Source organism: Accipiter gentilis, chromosome 29 (assembly GCF_929443795.1).
Source record: "Accipiter gentilis chromosome 29, bAccGen1.1, whole genome shotgun sequence".
NCBI lineage: Eukaryota > Metazoa > Chordata > Aves > Accipitriformes > Accipitridae > Astur > Astur gentilis.
In genome coordinates this window covers 18,153,359-18,178,144 of record NC_064908.1, presented here as the reverse complement: position 1 = coordinate 18,178,144, position 24,786 = coordinate 18,153,359, and the positions used below count along the sequence as shown (strand labels likewise).

The 24,786-nt window shown below is 53.8% G+C and overlaps 2 protein-coding genes across 6 annotated transcripts in view; one reads left to right on the top strand and one right to left on the bottom strand.

The window, feature by feature from the left end:
- Nucleotides 1–19,476, top strand: part of GPSM1 (G protein signaling modulator 1) — an 82,887-nt gene extending 63,411 nt beyond the window's left edge. For 2 of the 5 annotated variants that reach the window (XM_049831968.1, XM_049831966.1), the window contains exons 12-14: nt 12,524–12,683; nt 15,822–16,030; nt 16,498–19,476. In XM_049831968.1, the coding sequence (XP_049687925.1) occupies nt 12,524–12,683; nt 15,822–16,030; nt 16,498–16,686 (558 nt within the window). In that variant the 3' untranslated portion in view covers nt 16,687–19,476. Of the gene's footprint in view, nt 1–5,814; nt 6,041–7,331; nt 7,693–9,836; nt 9,915–12,523; nt 12,684–15,821; nt 16,031–16,497 lie in introns of those variants that run through there. The other 3 variants (XM_049831971.1, XM_049831969.1, XM_049831970.1) reach the window with 3 other exon arrangements.
- Nucleotides 19,477–23,031: 3,555 nt separating this feature from the next.
- Nucleotides 23,032–24,671, bottom strand: DNLZ (DNL-type zinc finger). Its single transcript, XM_049832001.1, has 3 exons — nt 24,398–24,671; nt 23,963–24,102; nt 23,032–23,307 (listed from the first exon to the last, which is right to left on the bottom strand). Exons 1-3 carry the CDS (start codon nt 24,566–24,568, stop codon nt 23,136–23,138), a joined length of 483 nt encoding a protein of 160 aa, XP_049687958.1. The 5' UTR covers nt 24,569–24,671; the 3' UTR covers nt 23,032–23,135.
- Between the last annotated feature and the right edge of the window lie 115 nt (nt 24,672–24,786).

Here is a 24,786-nt window from a genome sequence, read left to right as displayed (position 1 = left end):
TGGACTGAGGCTGGGAAGGGAGCGTAGTCTGGTTGTGTTTGCTGGAGCCGTGCTGTGTGTTGTTCTATTGCTTGGTGGGTCTACGTAGATAATCTTATCTGTACCAGTAACTTGTGTTTCTGTTTATATGAACTATATTTAAAAACAAGGATATGCACCCTAATAACATGGGCTTTGGGTTTCGTTTAAGGACAGACCTGTAGCAGTGCAGGAGCGTGTATAATCAGACCAGTTTTGTCTGTATCTTATCTTTGATAGCGGCTGTTACCAGCTCCTGGACAGGGCTCCAGCACTGGAGGCTCTCCCAGAAGACACAAACACAGCACAACCTTGGGGCAAGTTTGGCTTTTGTCTGTTATTGCCCAGCTTTGGAGAGGCCAGATTGCAGCCTGTGAGCAGCTTGTCCGGTGTGGTCACTTGGGCATCCTGCCCAGGGGCCACCCCGCTGCCTTCGTTCATCAGCAGCACAGCTCCGACCCCAGAATTCGTTGGCGGTCAGGCAGGAGCGTTCAGTGACCCAGGCGACGGGCAGGTTGTTCTCTAACCCACTGCTTACGGATAGACGTGGTCCCATCCAATGCCAGTCCTCTCTTCTGGATTTAGGATAGTCTTGGGGTGAGCAGAGGTTTCGGGGTCTCTCTGGGTTCTCTTTGTGTCTGTGCTTGTAGGTGCAGGAAACCGAGGCTCCCTGGGAGCTGGCTGAGGGTCCTCCATGGTTGCAGGAGTAAGGAGAAAGACGTGAATCCATAAATCAAAGGAGCCTTGAAATGAAGAAGGTTCAAGTGCTGTTTCTTGGAGCTCTCACGATAAAAAACCGTTGTGGCAGCAGCAAAGCTCCCTCTGCCCCTGTATGAGTGTGAATGGAGCTGTCAGTGGGGGGGAACGTCAGGGTTAGAGGTGCAGGCAAGCAAATCCCAGCTGGACAGGAGAAGGTCACCCTGCTTTTGGCAATCACTGCTGGCTGCCTGCTGGCCAGGGCACAACCCGCGTCCGGGGTTAACGTGGCAATCGCGAGCCTCTGCTCGCACCTCGCCTTCAGCCTGCGTCCACATTTCCCATTAGCAGTGCTATTTTTGAGCCTCCCAAGGCAATTAACACCAATTAATCTAAAAAAGCCTAAATAATGGTTTTTCAGAGCCCCTGGCTCCTTCCTGGTCCCCATGCGGCCCCAGAAGACTGCAGCCCGAACCCGGCAGAGAGCTGAGCCCGGTTAAGTGCTTTGTGTGCAGGGAGTGTAGGGGAAGCTTCTCGGGGAGACGTGCAGTTAGAGAAGGGTCCCGAACCATCCCGTGGATCCACCTTTTCCATCCTGGATCGTGGTGTCTGTGCCACAGAGGGGTGCAGTTCCCTGCAGCGCTCGTTCTTCTGGAGGAGAGGGGGAACCAGTTTCTGCAGATCGGTGCAGCCCTCTCTTGAGAGCCAGCAAAGAATGAGCCCACTGAATATGCTTGGGTGCAGGAGGTGCAGCTCCCCTGGGATGTGCAGAAAAGTCCTTGGAGGATTTTTTTGCCTGTATCTAAAGCCATTTGCATCCTAGTATTCTCTGGGAACTGTCACGTGGAGCAAATCAGCCTCCCTGTCTTTGCCTTCCCCAAATGGGGTGTAGTTTCATCTTGCCCTTTTAACTAGCACGTACCAGAGCAAAAGCTGCTTTTTGCTGATAGGAGAAGCTGTTCCTGTGTTTGCATGTGATTTTTGTCTTACCTGTTTAAGCTCTTCTGAGAAGGGCTGTGTCTGACGATCGTTGAAATGGTAAACCCATGGGTACCGGCCCCAGCATCCTCCCTGCCCCCAGCAGGGCCAGGATTTCATGTTTTGTGGGGTGCCTTGCATAACAAGGCCTTGATCTTGAGCGCAGCCTTCAGGCATTACTGGAATATGAGTAAATAATAATTAAGATTTGGGCGTTTGCTGCAGTGAAGGGTGTTTATATGAAGGTTAGGTGTGCGTTATGGGTGCTAATGTAGATGGGTGTGTGCGGATCCACCGACTAACTTCTCCCGATCGTTACCACCCCTGGTAAAGGTGCTGCATCTGTTCAGCTGGTTTTTAAAACAACGCTATGCTAAGAGCAAGTAGGTGTCTAAATAAAAGTACGTTTCAAGAAAGCAGCACAATTTTGGCAATCCAGAGACAAGTAGGCTTTTTTGCAAAGCGTTTTCAAAGCAAATTGTCAGTAGGTTCCAATTTCAGATGCACCGAGCACAGTATATTGTGGGGAGGAGGGCATATCTGCTGCTGGGGGAGCGTTGGATCATTTCCATCGCTGAAGAGGAGCGTCTCCTTCACTGGCAGCGGGCTTATAGGCACCTGTCTCCTCCATCACCTCCTACTCCTCGGTAGGGCTGGAAGTGGGGAGGTGGTGGTGCGGACTAGTGGATACAGTAGGTGACTGGGAGTTGAGCGCTATATATTAACCTTGGCTTCTGTGCTAATTAATCAAGAATATGGGTTATATCCTTTAAAACAACGGAGTTATTTCGGTTTAGCAAATTACTGCTGCTCAGCTGAGACTCAACAGCTGAGTGTGGTCCTAGTTCCACCTCCCTCCAACTGCAAAGTAGATCACTGCAACTAGTTTCACTAAAACGTTGTGCTTTGCTGCTTGGGTGTGTAACGGTGTGCACGGCCAGGTACCGCAGCTCAGTGTGAGGGTGGGCATTGGTTATGCTCCAAAAACTTACTGCTTGCTGGCATCTGTCTATAACCTGACTTGTTTCGACCAAGTAGTTCAGGTTCACTCCCAGTTTTGGTATTTAAGGGATGCTCTGGGTTTTTGATGGGTCAAATTGGCCTCTGGAGCTTCCCTCCTTCTTCTGTGGACTGGAGAGACTGACCTGGAATGATAATGCTTCTAACTTGTCTCCTTGGTTAGTAATTTAAGCTTTAGGTGCTAAATCTAGGCTTGTGTGTTTCTATTAAATGGTGACAGGGAAACCCAGACTGGCAATGGTAAGTGCTGTCAAATCCTATGTGGGAAAGTTGCTACATGAACTACAGAATATTGTCGTAGCTCTTTGAGGACTGTTTGAATATGCTGACTAATATATTGCCTCTCAAAGAGAAAATAGAAGTAATTTCCGTGCCATGGAGGCACTGGTCTCAGCAGTGAGGGCTGGCTACCTGTGATTTCAGGCAGATGACAGTGTAGCTGGGGAAAAAGTGTAAATCCAGAATTAATAAGTTTGTTGCACAAAGTGGCCAAATCTGAGCATGTTTGTGCTAGCTTTTCAGGTGGTTGGATCAGCACTGCAAGTAGCAAAGGTGTCAGTAACACTTCAGCCAGACACCCACGCAGGCCTGCCACGCTCTGTCTCAAAATAAAAGCGAAAACGATATTGTCACCTGCTATTGATCCGAAGGGGTGGATTTAAGCCATGTGTGGCAGTAGGGCATGCTCCCAACAGGTCAGCAGTTACTGTATTCAGGAAGGAGGGAGCGTGGGTGAGTTATTTTGATTTTGTTTGAAACAATAAAACCCAAGTTATTTGAAATCTTAACAACAGAACCAGCTTTTAGCACCGGCGTTTATAGGGATGAGTGGGCGAGTTGTTTAAAGGAAAAAAAAAAAAAAAAAAAATCTTTGAAAACAGTCCAAGTAAGGGTGATAATTTCATCCTACAAGGAAAGCGCGGTGCACGCGTGGTGGTTGAGCAGTGTGTGAATGGTCTGCACCAGGGGCTGGGGCTGTGCAGTTTGCAAAACACGCTGACGGGCACCCGCGTGCCGAGGGCACCCTCGGGCGCACGCTCACAGCTCCCTGGTGCGAGACCTGGGCTCTGAAGTTGCAGGTGGTGTCTCTGCAGGTCGCAGACGGCTCGCTCGCTCTCATTCGCTGCATCCTAAACTCAAATGCAAAAAGTTGCTGCTTCTTGCTGGTCCAAGCACTGAGCTCTGTGTGTAGGCTCTGCTCCTGTGTTGTACCTTTCTCCTGCATTTCACCCCCAATACCAGCTTCAAATGCCCCCTCTCATAGCTGTCCCAAGTCAACTCAGCTCTTCAGATAAGGGGCAGAGTCTCAGTTCTGGTTCATTCCCCTCTTACCCCTCTCCACCAAAGTATCCCCTTAACTCGTTTCCCCAGCAGCGCAGCAGCAGGGAAACGGTGGCCGCAGCACAGGCGTTCTGCTCACAAGAGCTGCAGCGATGTCTCTGCCCCCACACCGAGCGCGACAGCAAGCAGATCGGCTGTGCCCTGCTCCTTGCCCTTCCTTGCGCCTTCTTTCCCTCCTCAGTTGCTGTAGCATTTTAAAAAATTAAATCGCAAACTAAATTGAAGTTTAGTATGTGAGCTCCCCAGGCAGAAGCTTAGTTTGAGGCTGATTCCCAATTGTCTCTTGCCTTCCATAGCCTGTGGCACCAGAACAAAATAGGTGCAGAGTAATTGCCTTTTGCCCGCTCTGTCCCGATAGTAGGATTTTGCAAGGTCCTGTGTGATGGAGACTTGGCCTCTTCTCGGGGCACATGACAGATGGGGCTGCCCCACAGGACAGATCCTGGCCAGCATCACTGGTGCTGCGGAGGGTCTTCTTGCACGTCTGCAGCATCCCCGCCGCGGCGGTTCTGCCCGTCTCTCATCAGCACAGGGTGTTTTATCACTTGTTGCTTCAGCGCTTGCTTTTCCCCCTGAGCACAGCCTGACCCCCTCCCCGTCAGCCAGGTCAGCCTCGTGGGCACCGATGGATTTGCAGTCCCCGACCACGGCTGCCCCAGCCCTGCTGCTCTCCTCCTGGAGATGCTTTATGCATCCGTGATGCCTTGTCCTTTGGGTCAGGATTGTTGCGAAGCCCAGAGAGGCTTCCCAGCCCCTCTTGGTGGATAGGAGGAGGCTGGGGGCTGAGATCCGCCGTGCCCTGCGTGCAGCCTGGCAGGGGCCGGAGCCAGGTACCGAGCCAGGAGTCCTGATCTCAGACCCCACACGGTTTCCATGTTTCTAATTACTGTGTGGCTCCTGGAAATAAATTTACTGGTATGGAAAGGCACAGGCAGGCCCCCAAAGCTGCTTTTGTTCAGGATAAAGAAACTTCCTACTTTTGCAATGAAAAATGAGAGTGAAGTGTAAGAGGACAGTGTGGACAGAGAGCCGGGAGTGCCGAGGGGACTCTGTCCTCATTTTGCTGCTGCCCTGCCAGGTGGCCTTTGGCAAGCTGCTTCTCTTTCCAGTGACCCATTTCACTGTCAGAAATCCACATTTCACATTCACGTTTCACAAATGGGAGGTAAGAGCAGCTCTTTGGCTGCTACGTAGCATTTCCATCTTTCCATGTTTAAAACCTTACTGCAATTAGAAATGTCCCTCTGTTAAACAGTGGTACATTTAAATCAAGAGATGCCTATGGCTGAGCGTCTTTGGCTCTTGCAAGAGGACAAAAAAAAAAATAAAAAATCACATATCTAATAATATGAGGAGCAGGAGGACTATCTGGAGCTAAAAATGGTCCTTCAATATTTTGGTGCTTTAAATCTGAGTGATCATATTGTGTCTGTATGTGCACAGTGCATTTACTGTCGTGGTGCGTGTGCCTGTAGAGCTGAGTGTGTTTGCAGATGTAGTTTAGGAAAATTGATCCCAATCTATTTTTACGGTAAAGTGTGTGTGGTGGGTAGGAGGTGAGGAGGTGGAAGGAAAGCTAAATATTCGCATAGCTCCACTGTGTGTTTAAGAGCATCATCTAATAACACTAGGATCGTGGCAGCGAGGTGAGGGAGAGACGAGCGCTTCGCTGGAGTCCACCCCCTCGTGCAAGGGCACAGGAGTGACTCCGGGAGGAGCGTGGCGAGCAGGGCTGTCGCTTTAAGCTGCATCTCGCACCCAGTGGGTCACTGGTGCTGGCGACGTTCTTCACATGGCTGCGCGCTCCGCATAAATCTCGGCTCCGGCAGCCGGAGCGGAGCTGGAGAGAGCTCTCTCTGGCTGCTAGCGGTAGCTAAAGAGCATCGAAGCGGCAGCCCCGCATCGCCAGCCTCTGCCCGGCGAGGTGAGGTTGTTCTCACCGGTGGATATGTAAAAGCTGGAGCCTGGGGAAGAGCTGGCTGCTGAGGTCAGTAAGTAAAACTTGGGTTTTGTTTGTGTTTCCCTTCTGTCCTCTGAAACGAGAGGCTAGATCGGGGCTGAGAGAAGGAGGTAGAGAGAGAAGAGAGATTTACTCAGGCCAGGCTTCGATATTGCCTGTGTGTGCTTGGGTTTTTTTTAAAGTTTGCAGGTAGCTTCAGTTTGAACTTTTTATTATTAATATTTTTGCAACTTTCTGGGAAATAGATGCAAGCAACGCACAGGCTGCTCGAGTGTCTGCTGATGTCTTACAGCAAAGTGTGACGAGTGCGGTTGGTGGTTTTCTGTGGCTGGCGGTGCTTACTGGGGGAGGACGGGGTGTCTGCCGGCCAGCCCTGCCTTTTAGAGGGAGTGTGGCAGCAGTGCTCGAGGATTGGCATTGAAAGGGAAGTGCTGTCCTCAGCAAAGACTGGACAAGTTTAACAGCTTTTCTGACTTTGAAGATGACGGTCTCATCCAGGAGTGGAGACTCCAGCCGAGGTGTTGGTGGCCGGGGACTGGGAGAGCCCCGCTCCCGAGCCCCAAGATGATGCTCCAGGCGTTTCACCTCCTGGTAAAACAGGCTGCGGCTTTTGGCCACGGGTTTGCTTCTACTCCTGTCCTCCAGCCTCCCCCTGCCTGCTGGGAGGCTCTCTGCAAACCTGCCCTCCGGTGCCTTTCACCAGGTGAAGCGATGAGCCGGCGAAGTTAATTCAGTGCCTTGATGTACCTGCGAGGTGAGGGGGTTTGGGGTTGCGGCCATGCCAGTGGTGCTGGCCCCCGTGGTGGGTTTGTCCAGGGCGAGGTGTTGGGGTGATGCAGGGATGGAGAAAAGCCGCGTGGAAGGGACTGGCAGGCGGTGGGACCGTCTGGGATAAAGTGCTTCCAGCACTGGCAGTCACCAGCACCACCCCAGCCCCACACGTGCCTGGTGACTTTGAGGTTGGCTGCCCTGGAAAGAGAGGAGGTAAGCAGTTGTGATGTATCTGCGTTATGGAGGGAGAGACAGATAAGGCATGGCACGCGGGTGTAGAGGTGTTGGAATGAATATCTGCTAGGCCCTGGGCAGATAAGCACCTGCTAGAACAAGGGGCACAATTTTTCCAAGAACTGTCTGCAGTCGAGAGCTTGGCGCTGGGGACCGATCGCTGGGTCCTGTCCCAGCTCTGCCACTGCGTCACTGCGGGACTTGGTCAAGTCACTTCATCTCCACGTTGTCTCTTGCCCGAAATAAGGTGAGGAGGAGTATTTGTGGTGGACACGTTTAAACGCCAAGGCAGCGCTCTCTGAGGGAGTAGTGGTGAAAACTGCTGCATTATCCCTGAACCTGCTGCCATCCTCACCTCGTCCCTGACCTGGCCCACACGCCAGAGCCAGACCGCCTTCGAGCAGCAGCTCCTGAGCTGGATCCGCTGTGCCAGACCCACTGGGGTCCATCCACCGCTGGGCAGCAGGTCCTGCCCACAGGTAGGACAGCACCGTCCCCCTCAGAGGGCTGGATGAAGCCGGTGCGAGCGGTCCTTGAGCTTGACAGCTCCTTGCTGCATCGGGGCATGTCTGCAAAAAGTTGAGCCTGGAGGAGAGGAGGGGAACCAAAGGCAGGCCAGCGCCCTGTGGGGACACCAGCTGCGAGAGGAGAAGCCGATCTGAGAGAGGAACAAGGTTTGGCCCTTTGGGTAGCTCATGAGAGCACCCGCAGTTTGGTTTGGTGGCGAAGCTCCCTTCGAAGGGAACGTTTCACCCACGCGTGGTCCAGCAGGTGCTTTTGGCACGTGGCGGTGGCAGGAATCGCTGGAGGATGTGCCGTGCCTCTGCCAGCGCAGAAATCATCTGCCGTGGTCCTTGGGGACCTCTGGAGCCCTGTCCCAGAGCAACCCGGGACCGTGTTGTTGCATGGCCGTAACCAGACAGGCTTTTGGTGGGGCTCAGCAGCGAATGTGGGGAGAGCTGTATCCCATCCTGGCTGCTGTTGCTGCTTCCCGGGGAACCCTCCGGCGCTGCCCAAGGTGACTTTAAACCCTGGGGGGGGCAGCAGGAAGCTGTGGGAGAAGCCACCGTTGCCAGAGCTGTTCGGTTGAGGGTATTTCTAAGAGCAGGTGCCTGTGTGTGGTGGGGGAGCGCGGCCGGGGCCGGCGGTGGTTGGTGTGGGCTGCTTGGGTACCAAAGCAAGACTGGGGACAGGGTGCTCCCCAGGAGCGGCGTTATGGAGCAGAAAGCCACGAAAGAAAAGAAAGAAAACCGTGCAGAAAGCACGGTGCCAGTGGCATTGCCCTGCCCCGACCAAGGACTTACTGCTCCTGGCCCGGGATGTGTGTGTGGGGCTGGGCAAAAGGACACCCACCCCCCCCCCCCCATCTGCCTGCCAGGGAGTGCTGTGTCCTGCTCCATAGGGCCCTCAGGGATGGAAACACCATGTGAAACTAGCACGGAAATAATTAATGTGTCCTCTGCCGATCACGGGATGGGGCTCTGGAATGGGAACGTGTCAGAGAAAGGCTCTTCTCTGCAGAGACCCTGGCGGGCAGCGGCATCCGAGGGTGGAAACCCTGCGGGGCATTTGTGGGCTGTGGCTTTGGGTGTTGGGAGGTAGAAAGTGTTTTAGCTCTTGTAATTAGGCCTTCTACATTTGTTTAATGGCTTTCCTGAATCCGTGTGGAAATGGCCAAGGGGTTTTAGGCACAGGAGTCGGTTCTGACTTTGTTTTGCTTTGCATGGGATCACTTCAGCTTTGGCCTCACCTGTGCATCCAGAGCAGCTAACCTGAGGGATTTCCCCATGAGATGCTGGTCTGTGCCCTGCACTCCTGTGCCTGGGGGGCAGAGCCGGGCAGCCCAGGACCTTCTCATCCAGAGACTGTGAAAGGTTTTATTTAGTACGAGCGAGAGTTCATCGGAGAGGAAATAGGGTGCGTTTGTGCTCCGCAGGGCAGTGACCTGCAGCCTGGGAGAGGCAGGGACTTGGGGCAGCCTGAAGAGCTGTTGGTCCCGGCTGAGCAGAGGGACAACCTGGGGCGGCATCGCTGCAGGGAGAGCGGCAGCAGGCACCCAATCGCTCCCTGCAGCTGCTCTTCGCTGCCTTTCCAATGCCTCAGCTGTGTTTTACACATCCTGAATCCAACCTGGCAGGTTAAACAGCCTGCTCATCCACCAGCAAATACACGTATGCAAAAGCCTGGATGCCTTCCAGGGAGGGAGACCTGTTTCAGGTGAGCGAGTCCTGCGCCCGGGCTGTCCTTAGCCAGGTAGCTCAGCTCTCCGATGAGCCGGCAGTGCCCAGGTGGAAATACCGCTCACAGAAACCTGGAACAAAGCTCTGACCCCCCACGTATGGGACCTCCACCTGCCTGGGACGGTGGCCGTCCCTCTTCTGCCAGAGGTTGGGGAGCAGGAGCAGAGGCTCCGCACTTGTCGTTGTCCCTGCGTGGGAGAGGCGTGTGTGTCTCCATGCCCGTGCCGAGGGCAAGTGTGTTTGCAGCCAAAGCTGCCCTGGGGGTGATCTCTGCAGTGCGAGCAGCCCCCAGGCTGTGGGTGCCAGCAAAAGCCCCGGGTCCCTCTGCCCAGTGCAAATGGGTTTCCCTCTTTGTACATGATGGAGGCTGGCTGACCGGAGGAAAGTAAGAGTTGGCAGAATTTGGGTAGCTGTGGTGCTTAGAGGCAGAGCATGGGGGATGAGGCCAGGCAGGGACACCAGCCATGGGGTGAGAAGCGGTCTCGAGGCTGGAAACCAAAGCTGCTGCCCAGGAACCATTTAGGGATCTGGGTCTCGGGCCCATGATGACCGGTTGTTGTGTGTCTGCGCTATCGCAGGACTGTTGCTCAGCCCCGTTAGGGGATGCCCTGGCTCTCGGGAAGCCTCCTGACCATCCTGGATGTGCCAAGGCCTGGGTAAGCACAGCTCGGTAGCAGATGGTGCGCCCCGGGGTGTGATTACGCATCCATCTGCCCTCACAGCTCCTTCCTCGGGGCTAGGAGCAGACTGCGAGCGGAGGGAGCCAAGCACTCCGTGCCTTGTCATAGTTGGGCGTTTTAATTAGAGAGGTGCAGGCCTGGGGCAGCGCTGGAGGGAGCCTGGCATCAGTGGGTGCTGCCGCGGGCCCTGCTGCACCCCACGTCCCGGGCTGGCGCAGCACGTGCAAGCCCTAATGCTGGCCCGCGGGCACTCGCCTCTTGCCCCTCCGGTTGCCACCAAACTGGGAGGTACCCAGGCATGCAGCCAGCCCCGTCCCACATTCACATGCACTGGCTGCTCTTCTTACTGATTCAGAGCATCCTTTCCTTTCCCAGGCACCTTTTGAGCTGAGATCCCCACATGCAAAATTGCAGGGTCCCTGGCAGGATGCACCCGGGGGGGATCTGGTCTCTGCGGGGGCGAAGCCCCGAGCTGGGGGCTCTGACCTACGCGCTGCCCGGCCGCTCCCTGCAAGGCAAAACTTCTGTGGACCTGCGACTGCTCTGATTTACTCTGTGCGGTTGCAGGGAAGCTAGAGAGAGGCTTGGTGTGAATGAGCCGGCTTCCTCCTCTAGCCTGAAATTTGGGTCACACAAACCAACATAGCAGAGCTGTGATAGATGTAGTTCATCCTTGGTTCAAGCCCAAGCAAGCTTTGATTTCTGAGGTGCAACTGTTGATGGTTCAGAGAGTCCTTCTGAGCTGCTATTTCATTAGCAGATTGGCACGTGGAAAGAGGTGAGAGGGGTTTTTCCCCTCCCTGATCAGTTCCCACATTGCTAATGTTCCTCTCTGGCCCGCTGCTAATTTTGACGCTGCCCTAAATAGAAGCTGAGTGCATCTCATCTGCTTCACTTAGCATACAGGAAAATTGTTTTCCTTCATTTACTGAATCCAACTTGCGGCTTTAACCCTGTCAGCACAAGCGTCTCCCCGTTGCAGACATCCCTTGAAGGGCTTCGCATGCCTCTGCCCGGACGGAGAGCTCTCTGCTGGGAACAGCACCGCGCACGATAGGAGACGGAGAGCTCCTGGGCTGCCCAGGGTGGCCACCAGTAGAGCTGGGAGAGGAGCTTTGCTGCCATGAACAGCCAAGGAGATCCCTTTCTTTGCTGAAAGGTCTCGCGCTCTGGCCCGGCTCTCCCTGTGCTCTCTCCATCTCTCTGCCGGGATGTGCTGCTCCCCAGGAGGGACCCAGTGCTCCTTCCCAGATTGGCCTTCCCCAACCCCAGACTGGAAAATAGATCAACACAGGCAGACCCAGTTGTAGGAGTTTTTGGTTACTTTCTGTTCTGGTATTTCTTCCAGCATCTGGTGGGACCAGCTCAGCATGCAGGGACCCTTCCTGAGCCTGGCAGATGCCCCTCTTATCGCTGTCTAATTTTATATCCCATTCTGAGTGGCTCCTTGGAGAGATCTGCTGTTCCTACTGCACCCGCTGCTCCAGGGCAGGACTCTGGGTTCGCTCTCCCAGCACGGGGCGTACGGCCCCTCTCCGTGCTGGAACCGGACACAACGCAGCGCTTTCAAAAGGCTGCCTTGAACGCAAATCCCTCTGCAGCACGACTTAAATATATCACTGTCTAGTTTAAGGTGCTTATTTGGGGCTCTTGTGCAAGAACCGTTTTCCTGAAAAACTATAATTTTGTGGCGTTTGCAGTCTGGTGACTGTTACAACAAGCGGTGCGCTGAGGACACAGGAGCTCTGAAAGGAAGCATTGGGGGTGCAAGGGGCAGTGGCCCGCAAAGGTTAAATTTAGCTGGTTAAAAAGGACAGCCGAGTGCTGGCATGCCTGAGCTCGAGCTGAGCCTCAGCTGGGCACACAATAACACTTCAGCCAGGGCGTCTGCATGTTTTTCCCTCGTCCCTCGTGCTCCCAACCACAGTCCCTCTCTGAGCCCACCCCTTTGCCAGCCCAGAAGCTCCTCTTCCCTGCAGAGAAGTGCCAGGGTGAATGCTGTCCCCTTTCCTCCCCTCTTTCCCTTTCAGCCTCCAGTTTGTTCTGAGCGCTCAAGATGCTCTGCAGCAACAGAGGCTGCTCTGCGCAAGGCTCATCTGCTTGCTGGCAGGAGCCCGGCTCTGGTTTGGGCTGCAGAAGCGCCCAGAGTCTCTGGGGTCAGCCACCGCGCGGATGACCTGTTGGAGCGGCCGCAGCTCTCCACGGGATGCCCCATCTCGTGGAGCACAAGTTGCAGAGCAGGTCTTCACCCCACTCCCACTCAGGGGTCCCTGTGGGAGAGGGGACCTTCGTGATGCTCTGCCTGTGGCCTCCTCTAGGAGGGTGGCGTTAGATTGTCCACGCCGAAAAGTGGCAAGGGAAAAAGGGAGAGGTTATTTCGGAGCCAGGAGGACAGAGGGACCCAGTAGCAGTGACCCCTGGCAGGCTCCAGGGCTTGGCAAGCCGCAGGCACAGCCAGGAGCCAGCCTCTGAACAGACCAGGAGAGGGCACGACGCATTGCCGAGGCTGCACCAGGTGGAGCAATTGGACGTGGGGAGTTGTTTGGGGCGTTCTGACTCTCGTCTGTGTTTTACTGTCTTTCCAGAAAATCAGCCGGACCCCTTCGGATGAGGAATGCTTCTTTGACCTGTTGAGCAAGTTCCAGAGCAACCGGATGGATGATCAGCGCTGCCCGTTGGAAGAATGCCCATCGGAGGCTGCAGAGGCAGCTGCCACACCGGTCCCTGCCCTGGAAGAACGGATATGTAAGCACTGATGCGTTCATAAGTCACTATTGCTATGGGAGTGATGCTGCTCCCATGGTGTGGCCAGCTGTCGTGGTTTTACTGTGAATCTTACTGTTTTATACTGTTTTCCCCAAGCCTCAGCATTCTGAACTTAGCAGTCCTTTGGCAATCTCCATCGTTATTTAAGGAAGAAAGAAACATTCTTATGATAATGGCTGCTGAGGGAAAGGCTGGAGAATACAAACTAAGGCTTGGAGAGTAAACCAGCAAGAGAAATGCAAAATATACTTGGATTTTTTCAGTGCGGATCTTTTGAAGGTCTGGCCTTTTGAACAGTGAGGTTGGCACGAGGACTTCTGCCTCTGCCAACATCTCCAAGAGGAAGATGCTGATGGTCATTACTGAGGGAGCCTTGTAAGAGCCTGTAGAGCTCTTACATGCAGAGGGCTGGGGCAGGCTTTCACAGGCAGGTTAAAGTATTGCCAGTTTTTCTCGTTGCGTTGCCATGGAGGAAGACCTTCTGGATTTTGTACAGTTCTTGGATGCTGTGGTGATAGGTGCTGTGTAAGAACAGAGAAGCCGGAAGGATGGATAAACAGTAGGAAGCTCCAGCAGGCAGACAGCTAGCTCACCCATAGGAAGAAAAGGGATAAATCGAGGAAGCTGTCTGACAAATAGATGGGACAGGAAAGGCAGGTCAGGTCTGTGTTTGCGCTTTGGTTTTGTGTCTTTTTTTATGATACGGTGTTGAGGTCCTTTGTTTAAACCAAGCTGGAGAGAAGCATTAAAATGTGCAGGTCACACTTGCACGCTTAATCACCATCACAAAGGGCTCAAAACAGTTCATTTGAAGTGATGGATTTGTTTATCAGTTTCCAAATGAACACGAAGTACAAACAGGAGAGACCCTTGAGATCCCTCCGAGTGCGGCAAGAGCTGCAGCACGAGACTGCTCAGAGAAGTGGGTGCCAGGAGCAGCGAGAGCAGAGTAGCGTGGAGAAGGTCAGGCAGTGGCAGGAAGGCAGGTTGGCTGTGAGGTGAGCAGGTTTTTGTCTTCTAAAAATAGGGTGGAAATGAGCATCACTTTTTCAAGATACACATTTCTGATACAGAAGTGTGTTTGGCTGTAACAGCTGTGTAATTTAGGAGGCTGAGTTTAAAATATGGAGCTTTATAAAGAGTGTACAAGTAGGCACAGGCTCTGCTTTTTTTTTGTCTCTGAGCCTTTTGGACATGTTGTTTTCAAGGTTTCTCTGTGAGCTAAAGGGGAAGAAACTCATCTTTGCATTAGCACTGAGATTTTTATGTGTTTCCGCAACTCCACGAGCTGGGGCTTTAAAAAGAGCACGTCGTGTCGGGAGGCTTGGGGCACCCTCTGCTCAAGTGCTGTGTGCTCACCGGGACAGTAACACCAATTCGGCTGTGTTTCCTACAGTTTTTTTGCTTGCCTCTGTCCCGAGCGCAGTGTCTGTTGTTTGGGAGCCTTTCACTGCCCAGCAGCTGCCAGGAGCCAACAGGCTCTTTCCATTGAGCGCTGCCCAAGAGGCGTTTCCAGCGCTGGGGGCTGACTCACTTGCTTTGCAGAGGTCCTGGCATTGCTCGTGTGCCGCGTTTGAAAATCCTCCCTTTGTCCCGTTGTTCCTCTGCCCTGCGCGAGCCCCTCGGTGGTGCCGATGGGACGCTGTCTGGAGCAGGCGTGCAAAGCTGGGGGACGCTGCCTGGGCACGGCTGCGCTCCGGCTGTGCGGGTACTCCCCCCAGGGGTTTATAGAGTATAGATTATATGTATAGGTTCTGGACCGGGACCCTCTGCCACCAGCTCGTGCCAGCCCCCTCCCAGCAGGCAGAGCCCAGGCTGGCTCTGCTCAGCTCTGCGCAATGAGAAGAACCAGACCCCACGAGTGTTTTCTTCACACGTGCTGTGACGCAGGTCCTGCAGCTCGTCACAGCCAGAGTGTCTGCAGGGCTCACCTTGACAGCACCTATACTTGAGCTGGCCCAAAAAAGGCCGGGCTTCTGGGGGGCCTGGAAAGGATGTGCCACCAGGTGAGTGGCTTAGCCAGGCCTGGGCTTTGCTAATTACCTGCCTGTAATTATACCCAGCCCTTGGGACCGTGCAGGGTGCCCATTGCCAAGCCGGTGATGCTCGGGAACTCTGTGCTCACCTGCAATCGCTGGCACCTGCCCAGCCCGGAGTGAGGTGCGAGTTGGCCCTTGTGCAGCAGTGCCTCTTGGCTCGAGGTGGAAACCCAGGTGGAAGCAGCAGTGGAAGCTGCCTGTAGTTGTGCTGGAAACAAGAAGTGATCACTCACCGGCAGCGGTTAATGTCAGGACACTGGATCTTCTGGGCTGAGGTGGCATCTTTGGTGTCCCCCAGGAGCTGGGCGAAGAGCAGTAAATAGCAGGGAGCCCCTCACGGGAGGTCCAGCAGCAGGAGGTGTGACTGCGACGTTCTGCTCTTTACCCTGTCAAGGCACCTGCTTTTCCCCTGTGCTGCCTGACGGTTTTGTGTGCACGTGGCAGGTTTGTTGCAGGAGGCGTGCTCTGGAGCGTACTGGGCTGTTTTTGCAGCCCCACAAATTGGATATGTTCATTTAAGAAGTATATTGGCCAGGGAGTGTGCTGGAGGCAGCATGCACAGCCCTGGGGGTAGATGTGCTCCAGCTGGACGTGGAAACCGCAGCTCTGCTGAACCGGAGCTTTTCCACTTCCCATAGGGAAGGCAGGGCGGAGGGTCCTGCTAAAAGCGTTGGCTGCTGGGCTGGGACCTGTGTGCAGGCAGGCTCCTCGCAGCCGGTCGCGAGATGGGGCAGCGGGTTTTGCTCCCTGTAACGCTTGTTGCTTTGATGGTAGGTTTTGGCTCACTTGTGTTGCCGGCACTGGGATTGTTCCCGCTCCATGATGCGGGGTGGAGGGAGATGCCGACGGTCACACAAGAAGCCGGCATCCTCCCCAGCTCAGCCGCAGGGGAGCATACAGTGAGCTGTACAGTGAGCCCTGGTCCCTTGCGGGGGAGTGTGTAAGGCTCAGCTGCAGCCCTGTTGGTTGAACAGCGGTTTGGTGATGAGGATTTGGGCTTTCTGCAGAGCAGAACTGCAGCTGAGGGATAAGCAGGCAGAGCTGTGATCCTGATGTGTGCTCCTCTCCCTACTTACAGCACAGTCCTCCTTAATGGCGTCTCCACAGACGGAGGAGTTCTTCGACCTCATCGCCAGCTCCCAGAGCAGACGGCTGGATGACCAGCGTGCCAACGTGGGCAACCTGCCAGGCCTCCGGATAACACACAACAACCTGGGGCACCTGCGTGTGGAAGGGGATGCCCAGGAGCCCGGGGACGAGTTCTTCAACATGCTGATGAAGTGTCAGGTACCGGCAGGGCTAAGCAGGCTGCAGAGCTGGGGGGGGGGGACGACACTAGTTTCTTCCACATGGGCAAATGCCATCCCCTGATCCCGCCTGCCCTGCTGGGATGGGCTGTGGCCAGCAGCTGCCCACCCACAGCCCCAGGGACCTGGGCAGGTACTGGTCTTTGCCTCAGGTCCTTCTTTTTACCCTGTAAACAAAAAAAAAGCTGGGCTTTGTTACCACTCTACAGGGGAGAGAGTGGCTGGAGAAACCACCTTCTATGCAGTGCCTACAGCCCTGGGTCCCTGCTCTTCCCGTACCCTGGAGCCCGCACTGGGGTGCAGCACTGCTGGTCCCGCAGCCCTGCACTCCCAGATGGGGAGCACGTGCTCTGGACACCTTTTGGGCACTGGTCCCAGCCCTTTACATCCATGACAGGACTCTCTTATCAGTGCTCAGTCCTAACACCTGTTCTCCTCCCCATACAGTCCTCCAGGATAGATGACCAACGCTGTGCACCACCGGACTCCATCCCCCGTGGCCCCACCATGCCGGACGAAGACTTTTTCAGCCTCATCCAGCGCGTCCAGGCCAAACGCATGGATGAGCAGCGGGTAGATTTGGCCTCAGCCCAGGAGGAGGCAGCAGAGGAGCAGCAGAGGCCTGGTTCCAGCTAAGAACTGGGGTTTGGCTTGGGGGGTTGTTTTGGTTTCATTTTGTTTTTTAAAAAGAAAAAAAAAAAAAAAAAAAGCGTAGGTGGTTTCAAACCCGAGCGCTCCTGCGCTACCGCAGACTTCTCTCAGGAGCCGCTCCAGGGACACGGGAAGCCATACCTCTGTTGTGTTGCACCTGGCTGCTCTGCAGAGGCAGTGTTACAGGAAGGCCCATCAGATGGGGGACGGTTTTTAAACAAGGGGTTTTTTAGGACACACGGCTACTGTAACACCGGGCACAGCACAAGGGAAGAAGACTTTGGCAGCCCCTTTGCTTACCACCTAAAAATCCAGGAACGTGTGCTGTGGGCCAGAAGAGGAGCCCAGAGTGGGTAGTTAACTCCAGCCTTGATGTCTTTTATTTACACAACACTTTTCATTTAATGGGGGAAGGGAAAAGCATCTTTTCCATTTTGCAGTCCTCCTGTCTTGCCTGCATCACGAGGTGACACAAATTGCTCTGGATCCTCCCCTGGAATGCCTTGTTCAGCTTTGTTCTTTCTATGGGAGGAAATGAGCTCAAGTCAGAGGTCACACCAGTGCTTTTAAACCTCAGCCCCGCCCCAGCTGCAGTCGTGGTCCCACACACCTTGAAGTTTATTTTAGGTTTGCAGAGGACTCTGCAGTGAGCCCTGTGACACCCCCTCTGCTTCCCCAGCCGCAGTCCTGTGCAGAGCTGTACCGAGACCTCCTGAGCAGGAGCAAAGCCTTGCTCGCCCTGAGCTTTAGTGGGATTTGGTTACCTCTAGAGAACAGCTGTGCAGCAAAGCCCAGCTTCAGCCTGGGACAAAGCCTGAAAGGTAACCGCCAGCGGTGCAGCCCAAACTGCAGGCCCGAGACAGGGGCCTGTGCCTGGGAAGGGAGGAAGGAGGTCTCTGCTCGTCTGTTCAGCACAAGGCAAATGCGGGCAACTCATCACTTCTGGTGCCGCTGAGCCAGAAGTCTCATGCAGGATTGTCCTGTGTGCCAGGTGAGTGTGCCCGAGGCAGAAGCTGGTGTTCAGCAATGATCCACTTCAAGAGCCAGCAAAGTTTCCTGGCCGTGGCTTGTCAGGAGAGCAAAGCAGAACCATCCCTTCCTCCCTTTTGTGTCCCAACAGCAGTCAGGGATAATAGCCCTTCCCTTCCCTTGTTTCTTCCCAAACCAGTGCTGAGCTTCTCTCAGTCCCTGCAGGCCCCAGCAGAGCTGCTCCCGGCAAGGCACTCTGCTTCTGCCCAATCTGTCTCCAATAAATGGAGCCTCTCGAGAGCTCCAGACTGGGGTGTTGGCTGGGAAGTCAGTTCCACCCCACACACAAGCGCAAGAGCCTACCTTTGCTTTCGTTCCTTCCCCTTTTGGAACAGTTGGAAAAGCAAGCCCAGGGAGCAGAAATCTAACTTCAGGAGTGGAGTCTTTTTTCTTTCCTTGACTAGATAGGCTATCTTGGACTTCAGAAACTCCAGTAAGAGTTCTGCCAAAGCAGGTATGTTCCTACAGAGGACAAATCAGCACTTTCTATTTGAAATGCATTTGATGGAAACATTTCCAACCAGCAGTAAGATTTTTAGACCAGTGATGCTGCTCATTGGGCATTTAACCTGCCTGCACTGACCATGTGGAGGGGTAGCTGCATTTTACCTGCTACCAGGGAGCACTCACCTGCTACGCTGCTGCATGGATTGCTTGGCCGAGGCTCGGCCTCCTTCCTGGGGCTGGTCAAAGCTCTGGAGAAGGGATAGGAGGACCTGCCTAGCCACCTACGTACTGACCCAGCTCGCATTTGTAAAGAGGAGAAAAACATTGAAGATGACTTGATCAGCTGCAGGCTTGGGCCTGTGCAGCTCTCAGCCAGGTGGTGAACTGGAATCTGACCATTAAGCTTTCAGAGATGTTAATTATTTGCCATATACTTGAATGTATAAGCTTATTTATTTTTTACATGTGCATTTGCTAATGTCATTTTAATGGGGAATTTCCAACCCAGAGGTACTTTTTTTTCTAAAAAATAATCTGCCAAATGAATTAATATATTAGAAATGAATACAGCGCAAGGGGAAGGGGGGGTTTGTGCTTAATAAATATTTGTGTCTAAGCTTCAGTGACAGCACTTCATTTCCATTATTTCTTGGCCAGCCTGCCTGCTAGCAGGGCTAATGCTGGCCCTTTGGAATGGGGTTGAGGGTGGGTGGTGGTCTCCTGTGGCAGACATCACTGCATCTAAATGTTAAGTAAAGGGTGTATGGACCCACCTACACATCCCTTTACATTAAGAGCACGCAGCTCTCTTGGGCATCACCGCCATCCCCAGCTCTCTGCCTGCCTTAAATGCGCAGCACCTATCTGACTGCGTGGCTGCGGAGGGAGAGAGAGCCCTGAGCATTCCTTGTCCAGAGCAAGGGCCCAAGCCCAGAAGTTACCAGGACGACAGGGCAGACAAAGCAGTGGCCGAGAATAGACCTTCTTTTCCCTGTCAGCTTGAGCCTTTCCTTTCAGGCCCTGCCCGGGGGCTCCGGTTCAGCCCTGTCTCGGTGCCTTCTCGGCGCCTGGCCCAAAAGCTGTGTCTTGTTTCCCCGGCAGCAGCTACCAGAGGAAAAAGGCAGCGAGTGCTGCGCAAAGCCCTGGCATCAGCCCTTAGTGAAGATACTCACAAAGCAGCAGGCAGCAGTGCTAGCTCATTCCAACGCAGCAGGCATGAGCAGGCCATTAGACTTTGCTAGTAAGTGGGCCTGAGAGCAGCAGATTTTGGATCCTGAGCCCTGTGAGGATAAAGCCAAGTCACAGCTGGTCTTCCCATGCCCCACTAACTTATGCTGGCCACCGCCAGTCCTGATCAAAGATTAATGAAAAGCCATCAGCTCATTCTCATCAGGCATTCTCACGCCTTTTCAGTGCCTGCACACAAGCAGCTCTGTGGTAGCAGTCTCTGTATGTGACTTGGGGACAGAACCATGCCCCCAGGTACACAAAGGCTAGAGGCTTGAATTCCCAGGAACAGGTGAAATCCCTGTGAGCAAGTGATGGCGTCTTACCTGCTGTCTCTCTCTCTCTGTCCTTTGCAGCTGGGGAAGGGAGCACATGCTCTCCAGGTAATGTTCTCTCTTTCAGAGCCCCTGTGAGCAGGCTACAACTGAATCTCCATAGCAGCTCACAGCCTGCAATGGTTGCTGCTCTGCAGTACCCTGCAGTAGCAATGTCCAATGCCAGCCTTCCCCTTGCCCACACTGCCAAGGCACCCAGGCCTGCAGAGTTTGGTCCTGTGTAGGGTCCTGTGTTCTCCAGTGCTGACATCCGCCGGATAGACGCGGGATTGCCAGGGCCTGTGCAGCGCTAATGCGGGCTGACTCGGACACGCTGCTGCTGCAGCTGTAAAGTGCAGGTTACTACACAGCAGGGTGCTGTCCCCGGTGCAGGCCTGGAGGTGAAGAAGAGGAACTCTAAAAAAATCAGCAGAAACACAAGATACTGATCTCTCCTACTCAGCTGTACACAGGCCTTGAGAGCACTTGCAAGACAGGGCTGATGTCGGGACTGTGGGGATTTTTGTGTTGCTCATCTGCCAAGTCACGTCAGGGCTGAGTCTCCACACTTACCTCAGCCCTCCCCAGAGCCTCGTGCTGTTACTGCTCCAGCCGTCATTGATCTTCATCTGGCTGGAAAGGCTCTCAGCCTGCAGGAAGGGATGTGCTGGCCCAGAGCACCCAGGCACTGTAAATTTCAGTCTGGAGTTGGACAGCTTTTGGCAGCTCTCCATAGCAATCTCCTGGGACCCCGCTAGGCCAGAACACAGCCATGGGCTAAGTTAACTCCTGCACAGCTTTGCAGTAAGGCAGGGCCATCCCCGCACCAAATACCCCAGCCCAGGGACACAGCATAGACACATGCATGCAGGGTGTTGAGGGGAAGGCTTGCTTACCCTCACTGTGCCTCTTTGCCTACACTACAGTAGGACCTGGCACCCCAGAACGCACCTACATTAGACCCTATGCAAGCAGCACAAATAAATAAGTGGTAGATTCATTTCACAGCCCCCAGCACTCCTCCTCACTGCCTGCACTAATGCTACAAGAAAAGAAACACACCTGCCTAGTTGTCACTTCAGCGAGGCAGGCAAATCGCCCGGAGAGGCTCCCAAGTGGCTCCTCGGTTCAGCTGAGCCCTCCACAGCACATGCAAGCATGGCGGGGTTTAGAACTGCCATCTCTGCGTAAGGCAGCAGGAGGCAGAGTCCCACGCAGCGCACACAACACATTCATGCACACTGGTAGCAAAAAGCAGCGGGGGGGGGGGGGTTTATGTCATATAGCCCCAGCAAATGAGCCTCTGCACCCCAACCTCCCTCTCATTTGGGCCAGTGCAAAGGCCTTCCCTCAGCAAGTCCCATCACCACTTGCTTCCCAGCCCCACAGGGCCCCCGTCTCACCCACCTTTACCAAACACCACTGCCTTCCTGCTGAGCGTGGGCCAAAACACCAGTAACCCCTGCAGCTAACAGACGCGACCCATCAGAGTCCCACACCGGCCGGATTAATGCTGGCGTTTGGCTGCACTACAAAAGGAGGATTTGCTCAAAGAAGCAGAAAACAAGAGGCAAAGTATTTGCCATTTTGCAGAAAAGCCCTCGTGGGACAGGATTCGGGAACAGGATCCATTCCTTAATAGCCACCGTGAAATGCTTCAAGGAATGGGCAAATGGCCTTATATTTGCCACCTGTCCTGTGAATACTACCTTGTACCCCTTGAAATCACCACCTCTCCTCTGTGCCACAAAGACTTACCCTGGCTGGCTGCACCTTCAGTCACTCTCCTCTGCTCTGCTGCACCAGGCCTTCACGTCAATTTTTTCCCATCTTGACACACCTCCCGTTCAGGAGAAAGGCTGCTTCTCTTCTTCCCACTCCTTTAGTCTTTAGCTAAAGCAAGGTCTGCTGGGGTCCTCCTAGACAAAGCATGCTCACCTCTGTCCTCTTTCAAGAACAGACACACTTCCCTCTGACACAACATTTTTCAGAAAAACCCACTTCAAAAGGGAGCACAAAATTCCTTTTTTACCTGCAATCTATTAGCAGCAAAACCTGTGTTATACACAAATTCCCTCGCATAACTGCAACCCTCTCCCCTTCCAGCTGAAAGCCCCAGAATGTTTTGTCATGAGAAAGGAGGCTGGAGGTTTCTAGTCCAACCCCCATCTGTTTTTAGAGGTGAAGTGCAGATGTTTTTTTCTGCTACTTCTTTTGCTGACTTTTAGGCAAGTCTCAGTGCTTCAGCAGTCTCAGGTGCCTTGCTTTGTTCTCTGCTGAGAAGGGAGCCAGTAATTCTTTGTGTGCTTTGGCCCAGGGAGGTGCAGCTGTAGCTGGAGGCTGTAGCCATGTCTCCTGGCCTGGCTCAGGTGTTGCATGGCAGCAGCTGGTTGCAGAGCTGCATCCCATGGCAGAGCAGCTGAGCAGAAGAGGCAATTGATATCACCTGGGGAGACATGCCCCCACCCTGGGCAAGTGCAAAGCCAAAATGACCCTGCAGGAGAGTCAAATCACTAGCTCTTACTGCAGGCATGTACTGCTTTTTCTTTTTTTTTCCCCTTGCCATCTTCCAGAGTTTTGCTTCTGTGCCCTTCGTGTCAGGGCTGAAAGTCTTCTGCATTTGTGGGTTATGGCGTGAGCCGCCCTGTGGGAGTGTCAGCCCCCGCACTCAGGAATCTCACTCGGGTCGATGAGTCGGTGAGTGGCTCCCTGGTGTTGGGGTTATGCAACTTCCTTGTTGGTGAGGGGGAGGATGGGCATGAAGACAAAATTAATATTTGTGAAGCATGTTGGAGATAAGTAGAGCGCCTAGAAAGTTGTCAGAGTTACATGACAGATGTTGAGGAGCTTATTAACGCTACTGCTGCATGTTAAGATCAGTTAGAAGAAAAAATAATAATTTAATAGATTAAAAATGTAAGTGTTTACCAGCATATATCACCCAGGTAGTGATGAATCAGGCAGTGAGGTGATCACATTGCACTTTGTTAGGGCTTACTTCCTCTGTCTGCATGGAAGTTTAACTTCTCTCAAGGTCCATTAGCCTGAAGTACAGTGAAGTGTCTACTTTCTTACGGTTTTAAGCTTGCAATCAAAGAATATTTCAGGTTGGAAGAGACCTCTGGAGGTTTCTAGTCCAACCCCCTTGTTTAGAGGAGGATGCTCAGGGTTTTGTCTTGAATATCTCTGAGGCTGGAGATCCCACAAACTCTTTGGACTTTATTCTGGTATTTGACCAATCCACATAGTGAAAAACCCTCCAACATTAGCCTCATCAAAGGCAAAACTACACAAGACAAGGACACACAACAGGGAAAGACCAATGCCCGAGTTTATTTTAAACACAGACTGTTGAAATCAGGGAATAAAAGTTAAGAGTCTCTCTTGCCATCAGCAGAACAACACAAATCCCATTCGTCAGGTCTGTCCCTTGCTGTCAGTCTCTGGGGGGGCTTCCCCACTTTCTCCCTCTGTGGGCTGACCTTGAGACCCGGTATCTGCCGAGCTTTCCAGAAGCAGTTCCAAGGCTTCCTCACCAGCCACACGTCTCACCTTCTCCCCTTTGGCTGCCAGGATTTCCTCAATATTCCTTAACAGCGATTTGAAAGCCAACAGTGACACCACAGCAAAGGCCAGACCTAACAGTCAAGCGCAGGCTCGCTCTTCCATGCTTTGCTCTCAGGATTAACACTACACAGTGACTCACCATGAGCACCACCACGGTATTTCTCCATAAAGTTTTTGGGAAGCAGATAAAACCACTCAAACCTTCTGGGACTATTTTCATCCATTAGGATCAATAATTTAGCAATTACAGCTAAACAGAAATTTTTAAAGTTATCTAAGGGAGTTAGAAATCATTGAAATTCAGCAGCAGATGGGTCTACACATTTTAAAAGCCTAGCCAGGGAAACCTAGCGGTGATTTAATAAAGCCTGAGGGAGAACAGAAGAACCCCCCCCCCACAGTAATTCACCTGCTGGCACCAAGAAGGATGCCTGTGTATCACACAACTTCTGCTGCAGCTTTACAGCATTTATTTAGATCCTAAGTAGTGACATTCAAATTACAAAGTTCAGTTTGTGTGCTTTAAGAAACCAGATGAAACTGAATTATACCCAGCAAAAACTTTGGTTTTCTCTGAACCACATTTTTAAAGCATCAAAGAAATAATGTATCAGCTTGGGAGGATCCCCTTACAACTCCTTTTCCTTGCTAAACACGACCGTTGCTGGCACACCTACCTCTTTCCTTCCAGATCTGAAAACCATCCCAGGTTATCGGCTATGACGTGGTGATTCCCGCAGCCCGGACACTTCACGATCACCACCCCATTATGGTAGGCTAACTTGGAAATTGTTTTTGCTGATCGGGTCTGGCAGACCTACAAAGCAAACAAAACGGGTTTTATGACCACGGTGACTTCAGCTTCTGGGCCTTTTGAGAGAAAAACATTTTATTCACCTGATCAAAAGGCTTCCTTCCCCCTCCCTCATCTCTAACTATTGCAAGGCGGCTTGATCCTGTCACGACGCCGCGTAGCTTTGTACTAACGCGCTCCGCTGGACCGGGCCCCGGCGGAGACCCACCCCGGACCGGGGACTTTCCTCCGGGAAGAGCCGTTTACCTCAGCCCGCCCCGCCGCGGCCCTCACAGAGCGCCCTCCCGCCCCCGCCCACCTTGCAGGTGTACACCAGGCGATAGTGCTTGGCCCGCGGCTGCCCCGCGGCGGCGGAACTGCAGGCCGGGCGGCGGAGCGGCGGGGGACGGAGCGGCGGGGGACGGCGGGGCCGACATGGCGGCGGGGCGCGGAGCAGGACCCCGAGCAAGGCCCGCGCCGCCCGCTGCATGGCGCTGGCGCAGGCGCGGGGACGGGACGGGCGGTGAGGCGGCGGCCGCCATTTTGGGTGCGGGCGGCGGCCATGTCGTGGGCGGGCGGCCGCCGGCCCCGCCCGCCCCGCGAGGCCTGAGGCCGGGAAGCGAACAGCAACCCCGCCCCTTCGGTCGGTGGGACCGGCGGCCTCATCCCTCCACGGGCCGAGGCCTCTGCAGCTCCCTGCCAGGAGCC